Below are 17,397 nucleotides of genomic sequence, written 5' to 3'. Positions count from 1 at the left end.
TAAAATATACAAAATATACTAGGATTTTTTCCCCAGTGTTTTTATAAGTATGGTATTATACAGTCTATGGATTTTTCTACCTCGGTACGTTATTTTTTTATATTTGTCGGCTAAAACATTCTCAATTTAGCAAAAATAAATTGTGTGGCTAAACTGCATAATAATTATAAAAAATATGTAATATAATTAAATACAGTGTATTTAAATTTTTATTATTCACACATCCTAAATAATTCATAATTGTAGTACTATTATTTCTAATGACTTGTTTTGACAAAGCAACCAAAACTTTAGCAAATTAAGTCATGTATATTCACACAAGTTTAACTTCGACCTCCATGTTCAACAATTAATTCGATTTTGTATATATATATATATATATATATATATATATAATTGATCAGTTTGTCTTTCAATGTTTCAATTATTTTTAGACTTCTTGAAGCAAGCTTTACTGAGGCCCTCCTGTGGGGCTTCCAGAACAGCCAGTCATTTTCAAAGTATCAGTGTGAAGATTTATCAAACCTCAAATTAAAGTTAGTTTTTGGAAGAATAAACAATACCTACATAAAACCCAATACTGTAATTCGTCGAGTGTCCGTTTCTTCCAGGTAAATCAGTATTTCTCACTGGTTTTGTGAAATCAGTTTTAATGAGATGAGTTATTCCACAGAAGAAGAAACAAAAGCTGGACACATTTCAAATGTCCAAAAACATTCACTGAAGTAAATACAAAGCAGGCATACCACTCAAGCGAATGCAGCATTCATTTTTCTGTATTACAAGTAATTCCTTAAATAAAAATAAATGTCCTTCTAAATGAAAAGGCATGATGGCTCTTGAAAAGACAAATATGAAATATGATAATGAAATATTGACATTTATAAAAACACTGTAACAAATGCATTTACTGTGCTACACAAAAATAAAAATGTTGATTCACAAACATGATCATTTAAAGCAAAACAAAACTGATAAATAAATATGAATGGGCGTTTATAAGTAAACATTTAACAGTAAAACATTATTTACTGATGAAGAGTTAGTTTGATACCTTATTAAATGGTAATGAAGCTTTTAGTTTATGAATTATAAATATAAAATCTTACACACAAACTCTCCAAGACTTTTGGCAACAGTTGAAATTGACATATTACTCCTCATGATACTTCACACCGAGAGGTTTTTAACTGTATTTACACTGTGATCGTGAATAGTTACTATATTAAAATATACAAAATATACTAGGACTATATTCATGTCCTCCACCATTTTTTTTATACTGTACAATTGCAAATTAACAATGCTCATTTGGCTTTAAAACATCAGTAAAGAAATACTGAGCTGCTCTGATCACTATTAAGAAATTCCTACGAGAGACTCCAGAAGACTGACTCCTGAGTCCTCAAATAGAGCAGGACTGGGACAGCGGGGGAACTGGAGCACTTTAAAATGATTGTGGCTTGGACCGTACTCATGGAAAGTGTCAAAAAAGACCAGATCAGAGTCTGAAGACAGACTGAGGTCCATGTAACAGTTCATAGTGTGATCCGGAGATGCAGAAGGAGTATTAGGGATATCAAATGGATCGTCAATGCATTCCATGCTGGCCTGATTAGCATTTTCATCCAGATACTCCAGTTTAGATTTACTGGTGTTGCTTTCCTTTGTGGATGTGCCACCAGTGGCTTCAGTGGACAGATTATAATCTGTAATGTATGGACATCCTTCTCCATCAGAATCAGAAAAACGGAGTATGTGAGTGAGTCCTCTGCCATCCATATCCAGTGTGGGTCGCTCTGAGGAAGGCCTTCCGTCCGTCTCAGAGTCCAGGCTCAGAGAAGAAGAGCAGGAAGTGTCAGTCATGTCACTGCTCCAGCTGTTGTCCCCCTGCCTGCAGAGCTCTGAACACAGGAGGAATGAGGGAGAGTGGTTTTCTACAGGAAATGTAATGGCTCTGTTCCTCGCTGCTGATTGTTGTTCAGTGGAGATCAGTCTGTTGTCATCGTGGAGCCTCTTTTCCAGCTCCAGCTTCATGTGTGTGTGGATGTAGTGGCTCCGTACACGACTGGAGTTGAATACGATTCGGCCGGCGGGATTCCCACAGCATTCTTTTGAACATCCACAGGGAAAGTTGGAGCGATCCATCTGTTGACAGATGAAAAAACACAATACTTCTTATAATACAGTTCTTATAATACAGCTGTTGCTGGCCATAGGAAAGAACATTCATGAAATCTATTCAAGATCTCAATGAGATTAGGAGTAATAGAGACTTCAGTTTTTTTTCTCTTGAGAATATGACCCCAGTAAACTCACAAGCGATCACAAAATTGTTCTCAAATACACTACCATTCAAAGGTTCAGCGTAGGTAAGTATTTTTTGAAAGAAATTAATAGTTTTATTTAGCTAGGGTGCATAAAATTTATAAAAAGAGGTCGTATTTATAATATTATACAATTATATTTCAAATAAGTGCTGCTTTTTCTTTAAAGGATACATTGAAGAATCCTGAAAAAAAGTATCGTGGTTTTCTTAAAAATGTTAAGCATTTTTTGATACACTTTATTTTCATTTTTAAACTGTAATAATATTTTACAATATGACTTTTAACTTTATTTTTGATTGAGAAATGCAACCTTTGTGAGCTTCAAATTCCACTGAATGTCTGCAAGGCAGTGCAGAATATTTTGAGCAATAATATGTCCAAGATCATTATTACAACTGCACCACCATGAATATAAATATACAGTCAGGTCCATAAATATTGGGACATCGACACAATTCTAATCTTTTTGGCTCTATACGCCACCACAATGGATTTGAAATGAAAGGAACAAGATGTGCTTTAACTGCAGACTTTCAGCTTTAATTTGAGGGTATTTACATCCAAATCAGGTGAACGGTGTAGGAATTACAACAGTTTGTATATGTACATCCCACTTTTTAAGGGACCAAAAGTAATGGGACAGATTAACAATCATAAATCAAACTTTAATTTTTTAATACTTGGTTGCAAATCCTTTGCAGTCAATTACAGCCTGAAGTCTGGAGATCAATTAGACATCAGCGTACGCTGGGTTTCATCCCTGGTGATGCTCTGCCAGGCCTCTACTGCAACTGTCTTCAGTTCCTGCTTGTTCTTGGGGCATTTTCCCTTCAGTTTTTTCTTCAGCAAGTGAAATGCATGCTCAATCGGATTTAGGTCAGGTGATTGACTTGGCCATTGCATAACATTCCACTTCTTTCCCTTAAAATCATCTTGTTCGTTTCATTTCAAATCCATTGTGGTGGCGTATAGAGCCAAAAAGATTAGAATTGTGTCGATGTCCCAATATTTATGGACCTGACTGTATATACATAGAAAAAAAAAACAGTAATTCATGCATTTCTTATTACTTGGCACTTGATGCCAGCCTGGCTGCAGGCACATGTCTCCGGCTCACAGAAGCCCTGGCAGTGACATCCACAGTCTTCCCTCCACCGCCGCAGCTCCTGCAGCTGTCTCTTCTCCTCCCGGTCGATGCGCACCACTCCTGCTGCTCTCAATAACGCACGCCTCCGCTTGGAAGAGCAGGGACGGAGGGATCCCATATCTTTCAGCTTCGCGCTACTGAGATCGGTATCCTCATCTGGGATATCGTTCACTGTCAACCTGGCTGCTTCTGACGCTGTGAGAGTCCCACTGATGATCAGCTATAAAAAAGAAGATATTGTAAGCCACAAATAAAATAAAACAAGCCACAAATAAAACTCCAAACAAAATAACCAACTCACCTTCTGTTTCAATGCCTCCAGCTTCTCCTCTTGGTGTTGCTCGCGTAGCCTCTCCATTCGCAAGCGCTGCTGCTCCTCGGCGTGCTCCTCCAGGGTGAACTGCTGGCGGGCAGTGTGCCACCTAACCATGCCCAGTGTGCAGCCGCCATGACTGGGCACACTGCTGAAACCCTGACAGCGCTGGAAAAGGAACACTGTGACCAGGCCAAACCGAACACTGCCTTTGGATTGAGTAAGTTTCGTCTTCTTCAGGATGGATGAAACTAAGAGCAAGGATATCATATGGATCAATTATCATCTCACTCCACTGACTTCCAGTGGCTTCTTGAATCAAAATGTAAGGCTTTGACACTGGATGTCAGGAGTGCCACTGCATAGAATGACCCTTTGGTTAATGCAGGACAGCAGATGTGATTTTGCATGACAATGTGGGACACTTGCATGACAGAGATAAATTTACTTATATAAGACTATTTAAATACTGATTTACATTAGTGGAAAGTCTTTACGCTGTGATGTTGAATGATAACATGCTTTAAATCGTCAATAAGCTTCGATAATTGAGAACATCACTTTGATCGACACTAAATTTACCATGTTCCCTATGGGACCTATTCAATCAATACAATATAATAAATATAATAAACTAAATAACATACTAGCAGGTAAAATCTAATTTTATACTGAAATACATTTCAACTAGAGTGTGTTTTTTCTTGTATGTGTCTAGAAGCCCTGGATGGTTAACCTGTATTTAAAGAGTTAGTTCACCCAAAAATAAAATTCTGTCATTAATTACTTACTCTCATGGCATTCTAAACCCATAAGTCCCTCGTAGGGAGTTTAACAATAATTTTACGACGCCATGAGAATACTTTCTGTGCAAATAAAAATAAAATAAAAAAAGAACAATTCTTCTCCTCTGGGTCCCATCCTTCGCCGTTATCAAAGAACCACAACACATGAGCTACACCTTGTTTATGAGCAGAGGAATGCATGCGATTCATTGTGATACTCTCGATAAGCTTCGTAAAATTACAGTTGAACCACTGATGTCACATGGACTATTTTGACAATGTTCTTACTATGTTTTTGGGCCTGTGAACATTTCAGTTGCATTACCATTTATGGAGGGTCAGAAAGCTCATGGATTTCCCCAAAATATCTTAATTTAAGCAACATGTCTGAAGATGGATGATAGCTGGACAGCACAGGCCTTGAGGTAGGATTGAGAGACAAAGTTTGAGCCTTTGGCTTTCCTTATCTTCTGCTTCCTGAAGACTTTGCATACAAGATGAACAAAGGTCAAACAGGTTTGCAACGGCATGAGGGTAAGAGTAATTAATGACAGAAGTTTCTTTCTTTCTTTCTTTCTTACTAACCCTTTAACCTTTATCAGGAGTTCCCTTTTCAAATCCACTCTGGTCCCTTTACAGTCACTATCAGAGGAGGAAAAAAAACTTCTCTGCGAATCCATGGATTGGTTATTTTCCACTCTAGAACAGCTTTTCCACACATGACAGCTGTGCATATGGATTTTAAAATGCCAGCTTATTTTATTCTTTTTTATTGTAATATTGTAATTTCAGAGAAGAAAATGATTACAGACATAAATATGAAAAATCATTTTCTAATCTAGTTGTCTAATAAACCTGACACTGTATATTATGCATACTGTCTTTGTGACAAATTGCATTTGTTCCTCTTTGTAAGTTGCTCTGGATGAAAACATATCAATATAAATGTGTTTATTTTATGGTTATTGTTTCCACTAGAGGGCAGCTGAGTCAGATTTGTTAAGAAGTATCCTGAACTCAACACTAGAGAGGCCTAATGAGACATGAAGGGAATTACAACAGAGGTCTTGTCATTTTTCATATGCAGTATTAAAAGGGGGGAAAAAAACTTTCTTCAAGGGTGCAAAATTTAGAAACATTCAGTGCCATTACTTATTTAATTTATGTGCTTGCTTTTTTTGCAATAGCAGCTTCTCTCTCTCTATAAATGAGGATAATGGCCTGAGGTCAGACTTCAGATGTTTGCGCAGTAGTAGCCCTTAGTAAATCAGCTTTATTTGCAGCACTTTACATACTATGAATCATGCGAATCAAAAATGAAAAACACACAGGCATGTCCAGGCACATAGACAGACAATATTATCTCATAGTACAACCTGCAAAAGTAAACACTTACACAACAGATATGCTCTGTCCTGGTCAAGATGGTGTAACTGATTATAGCTTAATAATTGTTGAGCTTACATTGAGGTTTGTGGTTTTAAAATGACTTGGGGTGACTGTGCACAACTTCTCCTGATAAACAATGTTACAACTGTCGTTTTCTCTTCTTATCTAGTGCTCTGCACAATAACACTGAGGTTAGATAACAAGACCCCTCCTTATGTGTGTTTAAAAACACAAGTGTGCTGCTTTGCATGATTTGAAAAATGCATTGTGCTACTATGGTGCTATGCATGACTTACTTGGCATTCGATGGCTTGAAGAGAAAGAGCCAACAGGCACAAAGTCCATGCTATCACTTTGGGGGCTGTCTTCATCAGAGTCCCAATCAGAGTGTGATGAGGGGGATGAGGAGGAGTAAATGGCATCTTCATCTGGGAAACCATATTTCCTCTTTAAACCCCCACGCTGTGATGTAGCCATGGTGATCTGTCAAATTATATAGGAAAAATATAAGCAAATGCATCGATGGAAAATGATTGTGATAATGAGAAAAACAATTTTTATTTAGTTTATGTGCCAAGTTCTTAGAAATTAATTCAGTGTATTCATGTTCGTTTTTGTATAAATATATATTTAATTATTCTAAAAAATAGCAATATATATAATAACAAGCTGTAACATGTTACACTTTAACTACATTTTGAATGTACAAATCTCAGGTTACAAATCTTTATCATTTTATATATAAATATATATATATATATATATGTATATATATATTTTTTTTTTAAGGGGAATTTATTATTTTTAATTTTGTGAAACCTGTTTTGAAATATATAATAGTTATTAAAATATATATTTTAGGGTATATATAGATTTTTTTACAAAAATCGAAAATTAGTAATACATATAACTAATAAATTAATATAATTTATGAGTGCACTACATGACATGATTTGGCAGAAAGATGGTTTTCATAATTGTAAAAAGTAGTGAAAAAAAATGCAATAATAAAAGATTATACCAAACTACATAAAGATAAAGATACAACTCTTGTAATAACATATTTTTTTATTAAGATACCTGAACAGTTTTCTGTCCCTATTAAAATGAAATTAAAATCAGAAGTTAAAAAAGTTAAAGTACTTTATATATAAATAGCATTTAAATGTATTTTTGAATGCATTTTTTAATTAATTACTGGGTTATTACTGGTGCACCAAGTCTGAAATTAGTATTTGTGGAGATTCAGTAACCATTAGCATACAAATCCTAACTAGCAGCAACTGTACACCTCTCTCTTGTTCAGGCTAGTACCGAAGATTCACATCTTCACTTTGGGCAAAAGCCTGTTTAACAGGTTCCCCAGTGAGAAAAAAACTTAACTTGAACTACTACTGCATCACAAGCCCATGGAGCTTTCTCAGGGAAATCATCATTGTTATTAATCATATTACGCAAAGTGAATGCAAACACAGAAGTGTGCATTATAAAAGCAACGATAAGTCTTGAGGGAATCAATGGTTCCTTCTATCTCCCTCCGGAGTCATTAACATTCCTCAGATGTTTGGAGTTCTTCAAGAACAAAATGTTAAGACATTCAGCACAGCTTAACGTCCCAAACGGGCTAAACTGCATGACCAAATTTGTAACTTGATACTTGTTTTTATTGCAGAATCCTCCAAAAGTACGATAGCAAATGCCAAGCTCCATTTCAAAGCTTATGAAAGCACTTACAAGTACACGCTGAGTGCAAAAAGAAACAAAAGAGGAAACCATAGCACAAATCGTATATTCTACTGAAGTTTTTCTGCTTTAGTGGGTGTGCGCTGGAAAGAAATCACATGCTAGCACATACACACATACACACAGAGAACTCTGTGTACCTTGGATGACAGAACAACACTACCTCACACCGCAGGACGGAGCAATCTGCATCACAGATCACCTGGTTCTTGTTCCAAGTGCATCTAGTCAAGCCCAACCCACACAAATGGCTCATATGCCAAGAACACTATTTGCCCCTGTGCACACTGCCTGTATCCTGGACAACCTTAACTCTCTCTCACCTCTTTTCACACAGGTCTGGCTTTCTTTGGACAGTGTTGTGTAAACACCTGCACTGTCATCCCAGATGCCACCAAGTCAACTGTGTAAAAGGTTATTGCTTCATGAGATAGATTGCACTTTGTGTTGCACATAATAGTAAAAGTGTTTGAGGCATGTAAATCAAGCTTCAACAGAAATGCAGAATCGGTGCAGTGACACATGTGATTTATGACTTCCTCTAGCTGTGACAAAGTGATAGTGATCTCTTAAAAGTGTGCAGAGACCAGACTTCAAGTTCATTCAATTATTCATTGCATCCTTTGTGTACAGTATGTGACGTGGGAATGTTTATGCAGGGTAGTGAATGTGTAAGACAGGAGGGCAGCTGATTACAAGAACAGAGGCCTAACATACGATAACAACTGAACAAAAAACACTGAAAGCCAAACACTTGGCAGTGTCAACTGGCCAGACTACAACTATGCAAATGAGCATGCGAATGTTAGAATGTAAACAGAAGGAGGAGGTGGAGCTCGCAGACTGTGAAAGGGGAAAGCAGACAGATGTCAGGTGGAAAAATAGGTTATCACTCTGGTCGACAGCAGACAAAACCAACTAGACTTTTTCTCACCTTTTCCATGCAGTTTAAGTGATGACTTAAAGCAGCATGTATTTTTCAAATAGTGTGAATACAAGTAAAGTGGACAGATTCTTTTCTTCTTTTTTTTACATTTTATTACTGGTGCTGCTAGCTACAGTGTCGTTCAATACAAGCTAATAGCCTACTGTATATTATTGAGGCAATATAGATGATGATAGCTTATTAAACAAAACAAAACAAAAAAGTAGTCAAACCCACTATAACTTGGATTAGCCTTGTAAGCATCTTTCTCTTAAATCATCCATGAGGATTTATTTCCATGACACTGCAGGTGCATACTTTCTGTCAAGCCAATCATTATCTTTCATATAACCCTAAACTGTGCACTATGCTTTTCAAACATCACACATTTTAAAACATATTTTAGCAAAATTCTAACAAAAGCTCCGTTTTATTTTAATGATGATTCGTGTATCAAGTTAATACAAACTTTTATTTTACTTGTATTAAGTCTAACAGGGTATATACAGCAATCCTTAAGTTAAATTTACTACTTTTTAATACCTTTTTCACTACCTTCAGAATATTTTTTAAAACCATCACGACACTGAATTGCAAGTGTTAATCAGCGACCTTTCTATTATTTACACAGATTTTGACATATATAACATACAAAAAATAATAGATTTAGAGACTGATGTTGACAGCATATTGCACATTTATTTCACTTAGTAAATAAAAATAAAACAAATACCATAAAATGTGCAATGGAGAAAATGGATAGACCGAACAATAAGCCTGCCTGTTAGTGTTGTCACGGTACCAATATTTCAGTATTCGGTACCGATACCAGTGAAAATCCACGGTTCTCGGTACCAATTTCGGTACCAAAGCAAAACACAAAAATTTGCTAATAAAAAAAAAAAAAACTTTTTAGCACTAAAAATAAAACCAATGCCATTCTTTATACTTATTTAGAATTGTGTTTAAAGTTTTTCTACAAGTTATATAATTATGAAAAACAGTAAACAAGTTTCACCCAAATTTAATTTGTCTTTTAATTTATCAAATTTAAACACATTTTATGTTTGGTAAATAAAGGGGATTTGCTATTAAAATTAAAACATGGGAGAAATATTGAGATTTTTTTTTTTTTTTAAATAAAGTTTTTTATTTGTTTGCAACAGTGGTAGCAGTATCACATACGTTTTACTAAATAATAGTAATATTTCTAGCACAATGCCCTTATGTAAAAATTTTCTTTTAGGCCTAATGAATGCATATTTGTCATTTTGAAATTTCTATTTGCCCATTAGCTCCGCCCACTACCGGAGAAACCGGTATGTCTTCTGCTTTTTCGAAAATGAATATGAATAATTCTAAATGAACTCCATTATTTTGACAGGAGAAGACAACAGATGCTGAAATTAATGCAAGCGTCATGCGCTTCAGTCTATGTAGTAAATAAACCTGCACGTCTCTGTCATTCATTAATTCACACAGAGACGCGCAGAACACGGATTCAAATTTCAAACAACTTTTGCGGCTTAACATTTACAGATACTGGTCCATATGGAGATTTGATTTGATTAATTTATGCTTTCACAAATTCCATGACTGTCCATATTAAAATGTAGGTTTCATTTACATGACTGGATTTTGAGATTCCGTACTCGTTTTCTGCTTCGCGGAAATCATAGCGTTGTATGCGTCAAGAACCGGGTTTGAACGGGACCTCGGTACTACCGGTCGTTAACCCAGCTATTAGAAAACTTGCATTTGTCCATGAAGACGACGATGGTTGTCCAGTCATTGAAGATATGCCTTGAAGCAAGTCTAAAATAAAACGTAAGCCAGCCACTTCTGTTGAGCGCGCAGTGTTCTGAGATGATGCCGAACGACCACTGAATATGACGTCAGCATGAGACGGAGACGGAAGATCTTTGATTATGTGCCCAGATATGCTAAAGCCCATATAAACGAACTAACACGAACGCAGATAGAATTTCAATCAGAATAAGACACCTGATAGTCTGGAAAAAATAATACCTAATTTGGAAAAAAATAATACCTCCGAGACCACATTTAACACTTTTAATGGCCTTAAATTTGACCATTTTGATTTATCACTTTTTAATACTTTTTAAAACCCCGCGGACACCCTGTCTAAGCAGAGTGCCTGTGTAAACAGCAAAAGCTACTTTTTCACGCACCAGCACTTTACAATTCTGCAGCTGCTGAACTTCCGTAGAGGACTTTCTCGCGGTCATGCTTTATTTATTCAGGGACGTAAATGATCACATTGCAACAAACTATAGGTTCCACGGTAACAACTGGTGATTGAAACCCTTAGCTTGTTACCTGTACTACTGAGTTCGCCTTTTGGGAGCGTTTTATGTCAAATAACGTCTTGAGAAATCTACAAGCACCTAAAACAAAAACAAACACTCACCCAGCGGTTGTGTGTCCGTGTATCATGGGTGGAAGAGACTACCATACGATGCTTGAAAAGTTATCTATCACGATAGCACCAACGTCCCCTTTCTTAGCTCTCGGTGCACGTACAGTACAGTGAGATCAGCTGTTGTTGAGTTGTGTGTGTTCGTCAGTGGAAAACTCCCCCCACACTGCCTGACGTAAACAGTAACATGAGGACAAAAACAGCAGTCGTGACGCTTGGCGCGTGCTGCACACAGACACGCTTGGGTAAAGAACAGTCAGTCACGACGGAACTGGCCAAACAAACTTGTCAATGAGGAAAACCTACCCTGAGCAGCCAACATGACGCCAAATCATTCAGCTGCCCACCACACGAGGATGTTCTGGTTGTCCTTAGCTTGGTTTGCGTGATACACCCACAAAGAGCTCCTCGTTTAGCAGCAGTATGTTTTAGAAAGGGTTCTTAGATAATACGATAATCCAGCCAAAGTCTGCTTTTGTTTTCTCTCAGTGAACCCTTGAAATTGAGGAAGTAAGTGTTCTTTGTCATGGTCTGATAAAAGTTCTTTCTGATAAAATACTGTGTGAGCAATTTGGCTTATTTTGGGAACCAACCATTAGTGAAAAGCATATGACAGTTCATATGTCAGTATTGATTTTTGGATTTGGTAAGGATTGTTGTTGAAATCAGTTTCTATTTGCGCTGAAAATTAGTGTAGTATTTACAAACAGGTTTCACTTAAAAATTGCTCGAAAATTTCTCAAAAACTGTAATTACAAAGAAACAGCAGGAAACACATTCAATTACATGAAATTTCGAAGACTGAAAAAGTACATTCTTTTAAAACAGTTTTATTTACAGCTTAGAAAATAAATGTGCAATGTAGAAGTAAATCTTAATATATTGACTACAAGTAGGCCTATTGAACATTTCAACTGTTATTGCACTGGAAAAAATCAATTTTGTTGAATAAATATTGCCCAGTATATTGGGGCATGATGTCACAAACAAAATGGTCAATAACAGCTTTTTTCAACATGAATTAAACAGTACAGAAGACATCATGAAACTCATGAAACAGAAATAAAATGCACAATATAACAAAACATCATTCCACTGACTAACAAATATTGGAATTTACAACTTGTGTAATAAATTCTACAACAATGTATCCCATTTAAAATATGATGACATGCCTGATTTTATCTTTATGAGAAATTCCCTTGTATATAAATACTAAAAACGCACACACACACACACACACACACACACATTTGCATAAATTGGACTTATAGTCTTTAGAAAATTTTAAATATGTTGTGACAACTAGCCCCAGTCTCTCTGATATGTATTTAACCTGATGATTTCTACAAATGCATTAATGGATCTTTTCCATTTTTTTTTTCTCTAATGAAGCTTGTTCCAGCTTATGCTGACAAAGAAAAGACAGCTAATGATAGAGGTCAGACAAAAGGCAGAGGAGAAAAACAAAAGACTGCTGCTCCAGCCACTCAGCCTATCACTAGAGAAACACTCCCTGGACACCAAAGAGCCTCTCCATGGCAATGACTCTGTGAAACATCCATCACAGGAGACTTCTTGGGCATCATGGTTTCAGAGGCAGATGGTAACATCTTTGTGCCTTCCTCTCACTCTTTTATTGTCTCTCCTTCTTGCACACACATGACACTGACTGTATCACCTCAATGATTTTCCATCTGTTTGGTAGTGAAACCACAGTGCACATATCACCCATCAGCCCCTCCTTCTAAGCTGGTGGTAAGACAGACATACAAAAGAACCACAGATGCTTAAAAAGCAGGTTAAAACATGTCAACAATACACTGGGGAATGAGCTTTCATATATAACACATCCATCTGCTGAAAGGTTCAATGTTTTGTATGAAATATATTGTGGTTATTATTAACTATACTGAGAACAGTGGACCACAAGTGAAATGCGATGTAGGTTAAGTTGTGTTTCTGCACAACTTATTTTTAGTGCATACCACAGACACTGCAAAACAAAAGCAAATCGATTCAAATCATGGACCATAAACTCTGTATGCAGAGTAAGAGTGCTAATGGAGAGAAGATAAGCTCACAAACTACATCTGAGAATTACACACTGGACAAAAACAGAATTTGATGATTTCTTCATCCAATGAGATGAGTCATCCAGAGCAAATGTTGTTTAATATTTCTATTATATATCTCTGGAATAATTGATTCTGATTGGTCAGTCACATCATCATGTGGTCTGATATTTCCTAAAGACGCTACACGATTTTTGTGCTGATTTTCCAACAATACACAGTTTGACAACTAGTCTGCAGATTTGAGTTGACAGATTTCGTAGAAAATCTCGTAGTGTATGATGGCCATAGACCCTGGTTTTTAAGCCTCCAACTATGATTCGATCTAGTCAGAAGAAATCAAACATGTTTGATATTTTCAGCCAATTTTAGAACACGTTGTTTCCTTTTGTCACGTGTCTCTTATAACAAAGTGCACGTTTCTGTGAGAGTTTGATGTGATCAGAATAACTGTAATGTCTGGTAGTGTGAGATCTTCAGTTGTTTAGTGCATAATGGTCAGTTTGTAATCTGTGACTATTATTACAAAGTCAGTAAGTATATGATGCCCAGAATTGTAAGTTGTGTAGTGTACTCCAGCCTTAATATTCACCATCGTCCATGTCAACACTCTATAACAGTCACAAAACTGGAGCTACTTTCATGTTTCTCATATCACTCCACAAACTCACTCTCTTGTTTCATACAAACACAGCTGCTGTGCCTCAGTTAGCAACTGCTGTACAAATAAACACAACTTATTAATATTAATTTAACTGTAATCTTGTTGCCAGGCTGATTCCTTTGTAATTTTTTCTTAGTGGAAACTTTAAAGTGGTCGAATGATGCCATTTAAATTTTTCCTTTCTCTTTAGAGGTTAAAGCTCTTGGTGCATAAAGAAGATCTGTAAAGTGGCAAAGACTAAAGTCTCAAATCCAAAGAGATATTTGTTATAAAAGTTAAGACTTGTCCACGCCCCCACATGTCTATGTCACGATGTGGACCTTTGATTCTCACTGTAGTATTGTTGCTGCCTCCATGTTTCATTGTGAAAGCGAAACTACTTTTTTGGTCTTCCAAAAGAGGACACAACTAGAAATCAGTGGTTAATTTGTATTTACAACACTGTTCAAGAACAGTTCAACCCAAATACTCGAGTGTGTGCAGCACATTTTATAGAGGACTGTTTCCTGATCCTGGGAGAGAAGACTACAATGTCGGCTGTTCTGACACAGTCTGAAAGTAAAGGATTTGCCACTGATGATTCAAACACGAGTTTTGAGCAGTGTAGAGTACACTTGTTGTTTGTCATTCCTCCGATCACAAATGCAGACATGGTTTTATGTTTCCGTGGCACAATGCAATTCAATGCAACGCGTAAAAACACAGCATAGGTCAATTTGTAATTATGTCCCCAATAGATACAACAAATGGATTGTTTGTAATGGGTTTTATTGTTTTAGTCTTGTAGCGCTGTTGTTCTGACATGCATCACAGTATGGTAAGGGGCGTAACATTTCAATAATAAATGATTTATTTTGTTTTTGTTGACTATTATCTCACAAAATAAATTCAGTTTTTTGTGTGATTTATTTTGTGATTTATCCTTTGATAATATGCAAATATTTAGATTCAATAACACACTGTTTACTTTGTGAAAATAGTCAGCTGACTGTATATTGACTGTAAAAAAAAAACTTTAAATAAAAATCATATTATTGAGCATCAACTAGCCAGCATTGTACATCATAAATGACATTCACAAACGTTTTTGATTTCTCTTATCATTAATGTCATCATCACTGAAATAATCCCAGTCATTTCTCCTGTTATATGCTACTTCATAACCATCTGTCACAAATTCATTTTTTCTAAACTGTGTTTAAACTGTGTCAACATATGCTGGTTGTTCTCAATCTATCCCCCTTCACTGAGGCAATCGGCTGTTGTGTAATAGTGAACCTACATTCCCCCCCTCAGGTTGATGCCACTAGCACTTGTGGCCCACTTTCTTTCAAGAAGTGGCCTACATACAAGGCAAACTTTACAAAGCTGTCGGCACAAAAAGCTCCAACAGTAATTTCTCACCCTTCACTGAATTCAGTCACATCCGCTCTGCTGATCTCTGCTGTCATAGTGGGAGTCTATGAAAAGTGCAGCAGACTGCTTCTGGACTTCACAACACTAAATCAACATGCAATACTGAGTTTCACATTTCCATGTTATATTTATTTATGACTTGAGGCAATGGAGAGTTAAATATCTCTAATCAAATGACTGATAAATACAGGTGGGATCTGAATACAGATTTAAATGTGAAATGCAAATCTAATAGCAGAGCCTTTGTGTTTGGGTATTAGCAGCAACAGCTATGGTTATGTTCCAGTGGTGTTTATCTATCCATCTGAATAGACAGGCTGAACTCTTCAAGACTCTTTGTTTGCACTTTTGCTTGTGTTGCCATGACAATTCAGTGCACCAGGTGTGTCCTACTCAATCTGCAGCTCTACATGGTAAGAAAAGGATAAGGAAAGCAGCTTTAATCGTTCTTATGTTTTTAAGTCATAAGTATTGTATTGAAACATGTCCCTTTCTTGTGTCAATGGTCACTTGAATTAACTATTGTGGAAGATGAAAAGTTGAATCTCTCCTCACACAGAGAGACACACACTTCTGCTCCAGTAATTCTCATTGTGCTGCAGAGGATTCTCTTGGGTTCAACCTGTGTCTAAGTATAGCTCTCTATAAAAAAGTTTGCTGTAGTGCTACACATAGGTTTGGAAATACAGTACACCTTTCTCATTTCATTCACTGAGATCAAGATCTTTGTAGAGCTGTAGACAAAGAGAAGACAATGTGCAATCCAAGACCGACAGCAAAAAAATAAAATAAATAATAATAATACAAATCAGGTTTTCAAATGCCCGAGAATGTAATGACAGTCATTAAAAAAATCGAATGTAATTCAAATGCCCTTTATTTCTTTATAAAACAGAACTGCATTTTCCTCTTTAGTTATTAATAATTATTGTGTCGCAATAGTGAGTCATAAAGCACCAGAAAGAGAGATGACCAATAACGCCATTAGGGGTTTTATTGTTATCCTCCCCCACATCATTCACTATATAAATGTGACATATTAACACATTCATCCTCTTACGTTGCTTTGACGTCACTATGGGAAAAGCGACTGTCTGAAGCGGAAGGATGTGTCCAACTAGAGCAGAAATGGAGAAATGAGGACCGAGGATGTTCAGTCGACGTGTATAAAAGAATGACAAAGCGAAAAATGAGGATGTGATTTCTTGTAAAGAAAAGCAAAGTGAAATATCATTATGAAAGTTCAGGATTAGAAAGAGCAAAAATAGGACTGATTATGCACAAAAAGAATGTGTAACAATTATAAAATAGTTAGATAAAAACACTTCGTTTATGCTCAAAGCACTAGCTAAAAGCACAAGATCTATAGATATAAAAAAAAAAAAAAATATATATATATATATATATATATATATATATATATATATTGACGTCATGTACCTATGATTCAGTAATGCAGCATCTTAAATAATTACACATTTATGGGAACGAGATCGCCATCTAGTGGTGAATAAGCGACATAATATTGGGATCCCTGTTGACTAGCACGACAGAGAGCAACAGATACGTTATGAAGAAATCATAGACGTTTGTAGAGATACATGAAGGGAGAGCGCTTGTAAGTCTTGTAAGACTGTTGGCTGTTCTGTACATTTGTTTGAACAGCATGAGTAGGCCTATTATATCTAATAGAAAATGTACAATATATAAAATTTCTGTTTTCGCACAGAAGAGGTTGCCTGTAGTCAAATTCTGTTGTACCATTCTGTTTCTGGAGCTTAGGATGTCAAAGTCCATAGATCAGCATCCAGATAAGAGCAGATCCCTCTTCAGTGCATGACCTGGAAGGTGGTGAACAATGTTAGGCATTCATTCATTCACTGTCTGTGAATAGTAAGATGATGGCCAGAGCACACATGACCTCAGTTAAGTGCATACTAACCTTTACATTGTTCAAGTGTTTTGTCTAGACTAACATCGAACAGACAGCCATGACTTGAAACCCTCTTGTTGATGAGCTAATGAGTTTACATTTGAATATCAGTATGCTAACATGCAAGGAAGCTGTCATCAGATTATAACCATTTTTCTTTTAATGCTCTACTTATTAGTAAACATAATTATCAGTACTGTAAACGCAATGTATACAAGTTCCATTTTATGCCTTTAT

General features: G+C 36.3%; 1 protein-coding gene across 1 annotated transcript; it reads right to left on the bottom strand.

Moving 5' to 3' along the window:
- Nucleotides 1-633: 633 nt before the first annotated feature.
- Nucleotides 634-11,242, bottom strand: csrnp1a (cysteine-serine-rich nuclear protein 1a). The gene is made up of 5 exons (XM_026206587.1): nt 11,064-11,242; nt 6,261-6,447; nt 3,779-4,041; nt 3,401-3,697; nt 634-2,148 (listed from the first exon to the last, which is right to left on the bottom strand). The coding sequence occupies exons 1-5, from the start codon at nt 11,106-11,108 to the stop codon at nt 1,360-1,362; spliced, it is 1,581 nt and encodes a 526-aa protein (XP_026062372.1). The 5' UTR covers nt 11,109-11,242; the 3' UTR covers nt 634-1,359.
- Between the last annotated feature and the right edge of the window lie 6,155 nt (nt 11,243-17,397).

The sequence above is a fragment of the Carassius auratus genome, chromosome 27 (genome assembly GCF_003368295.1).
Source record: "Carassius auratus strain Wakin chromosome 27, ASM336829v1, whole genome shotgun sequence".
Classification (NCBI taxonomy): domain Eukaryota; kingdom Metazoa; phylum Chordata; class Actinopteri; order Cypriniformes; family Cyprinidae; genus Carassius; species Carassius auratus.
Note: the sequence above shows the minus strand (reverse complement) of the source record. Positions and strands in the feature narration are given on the sequence as shown.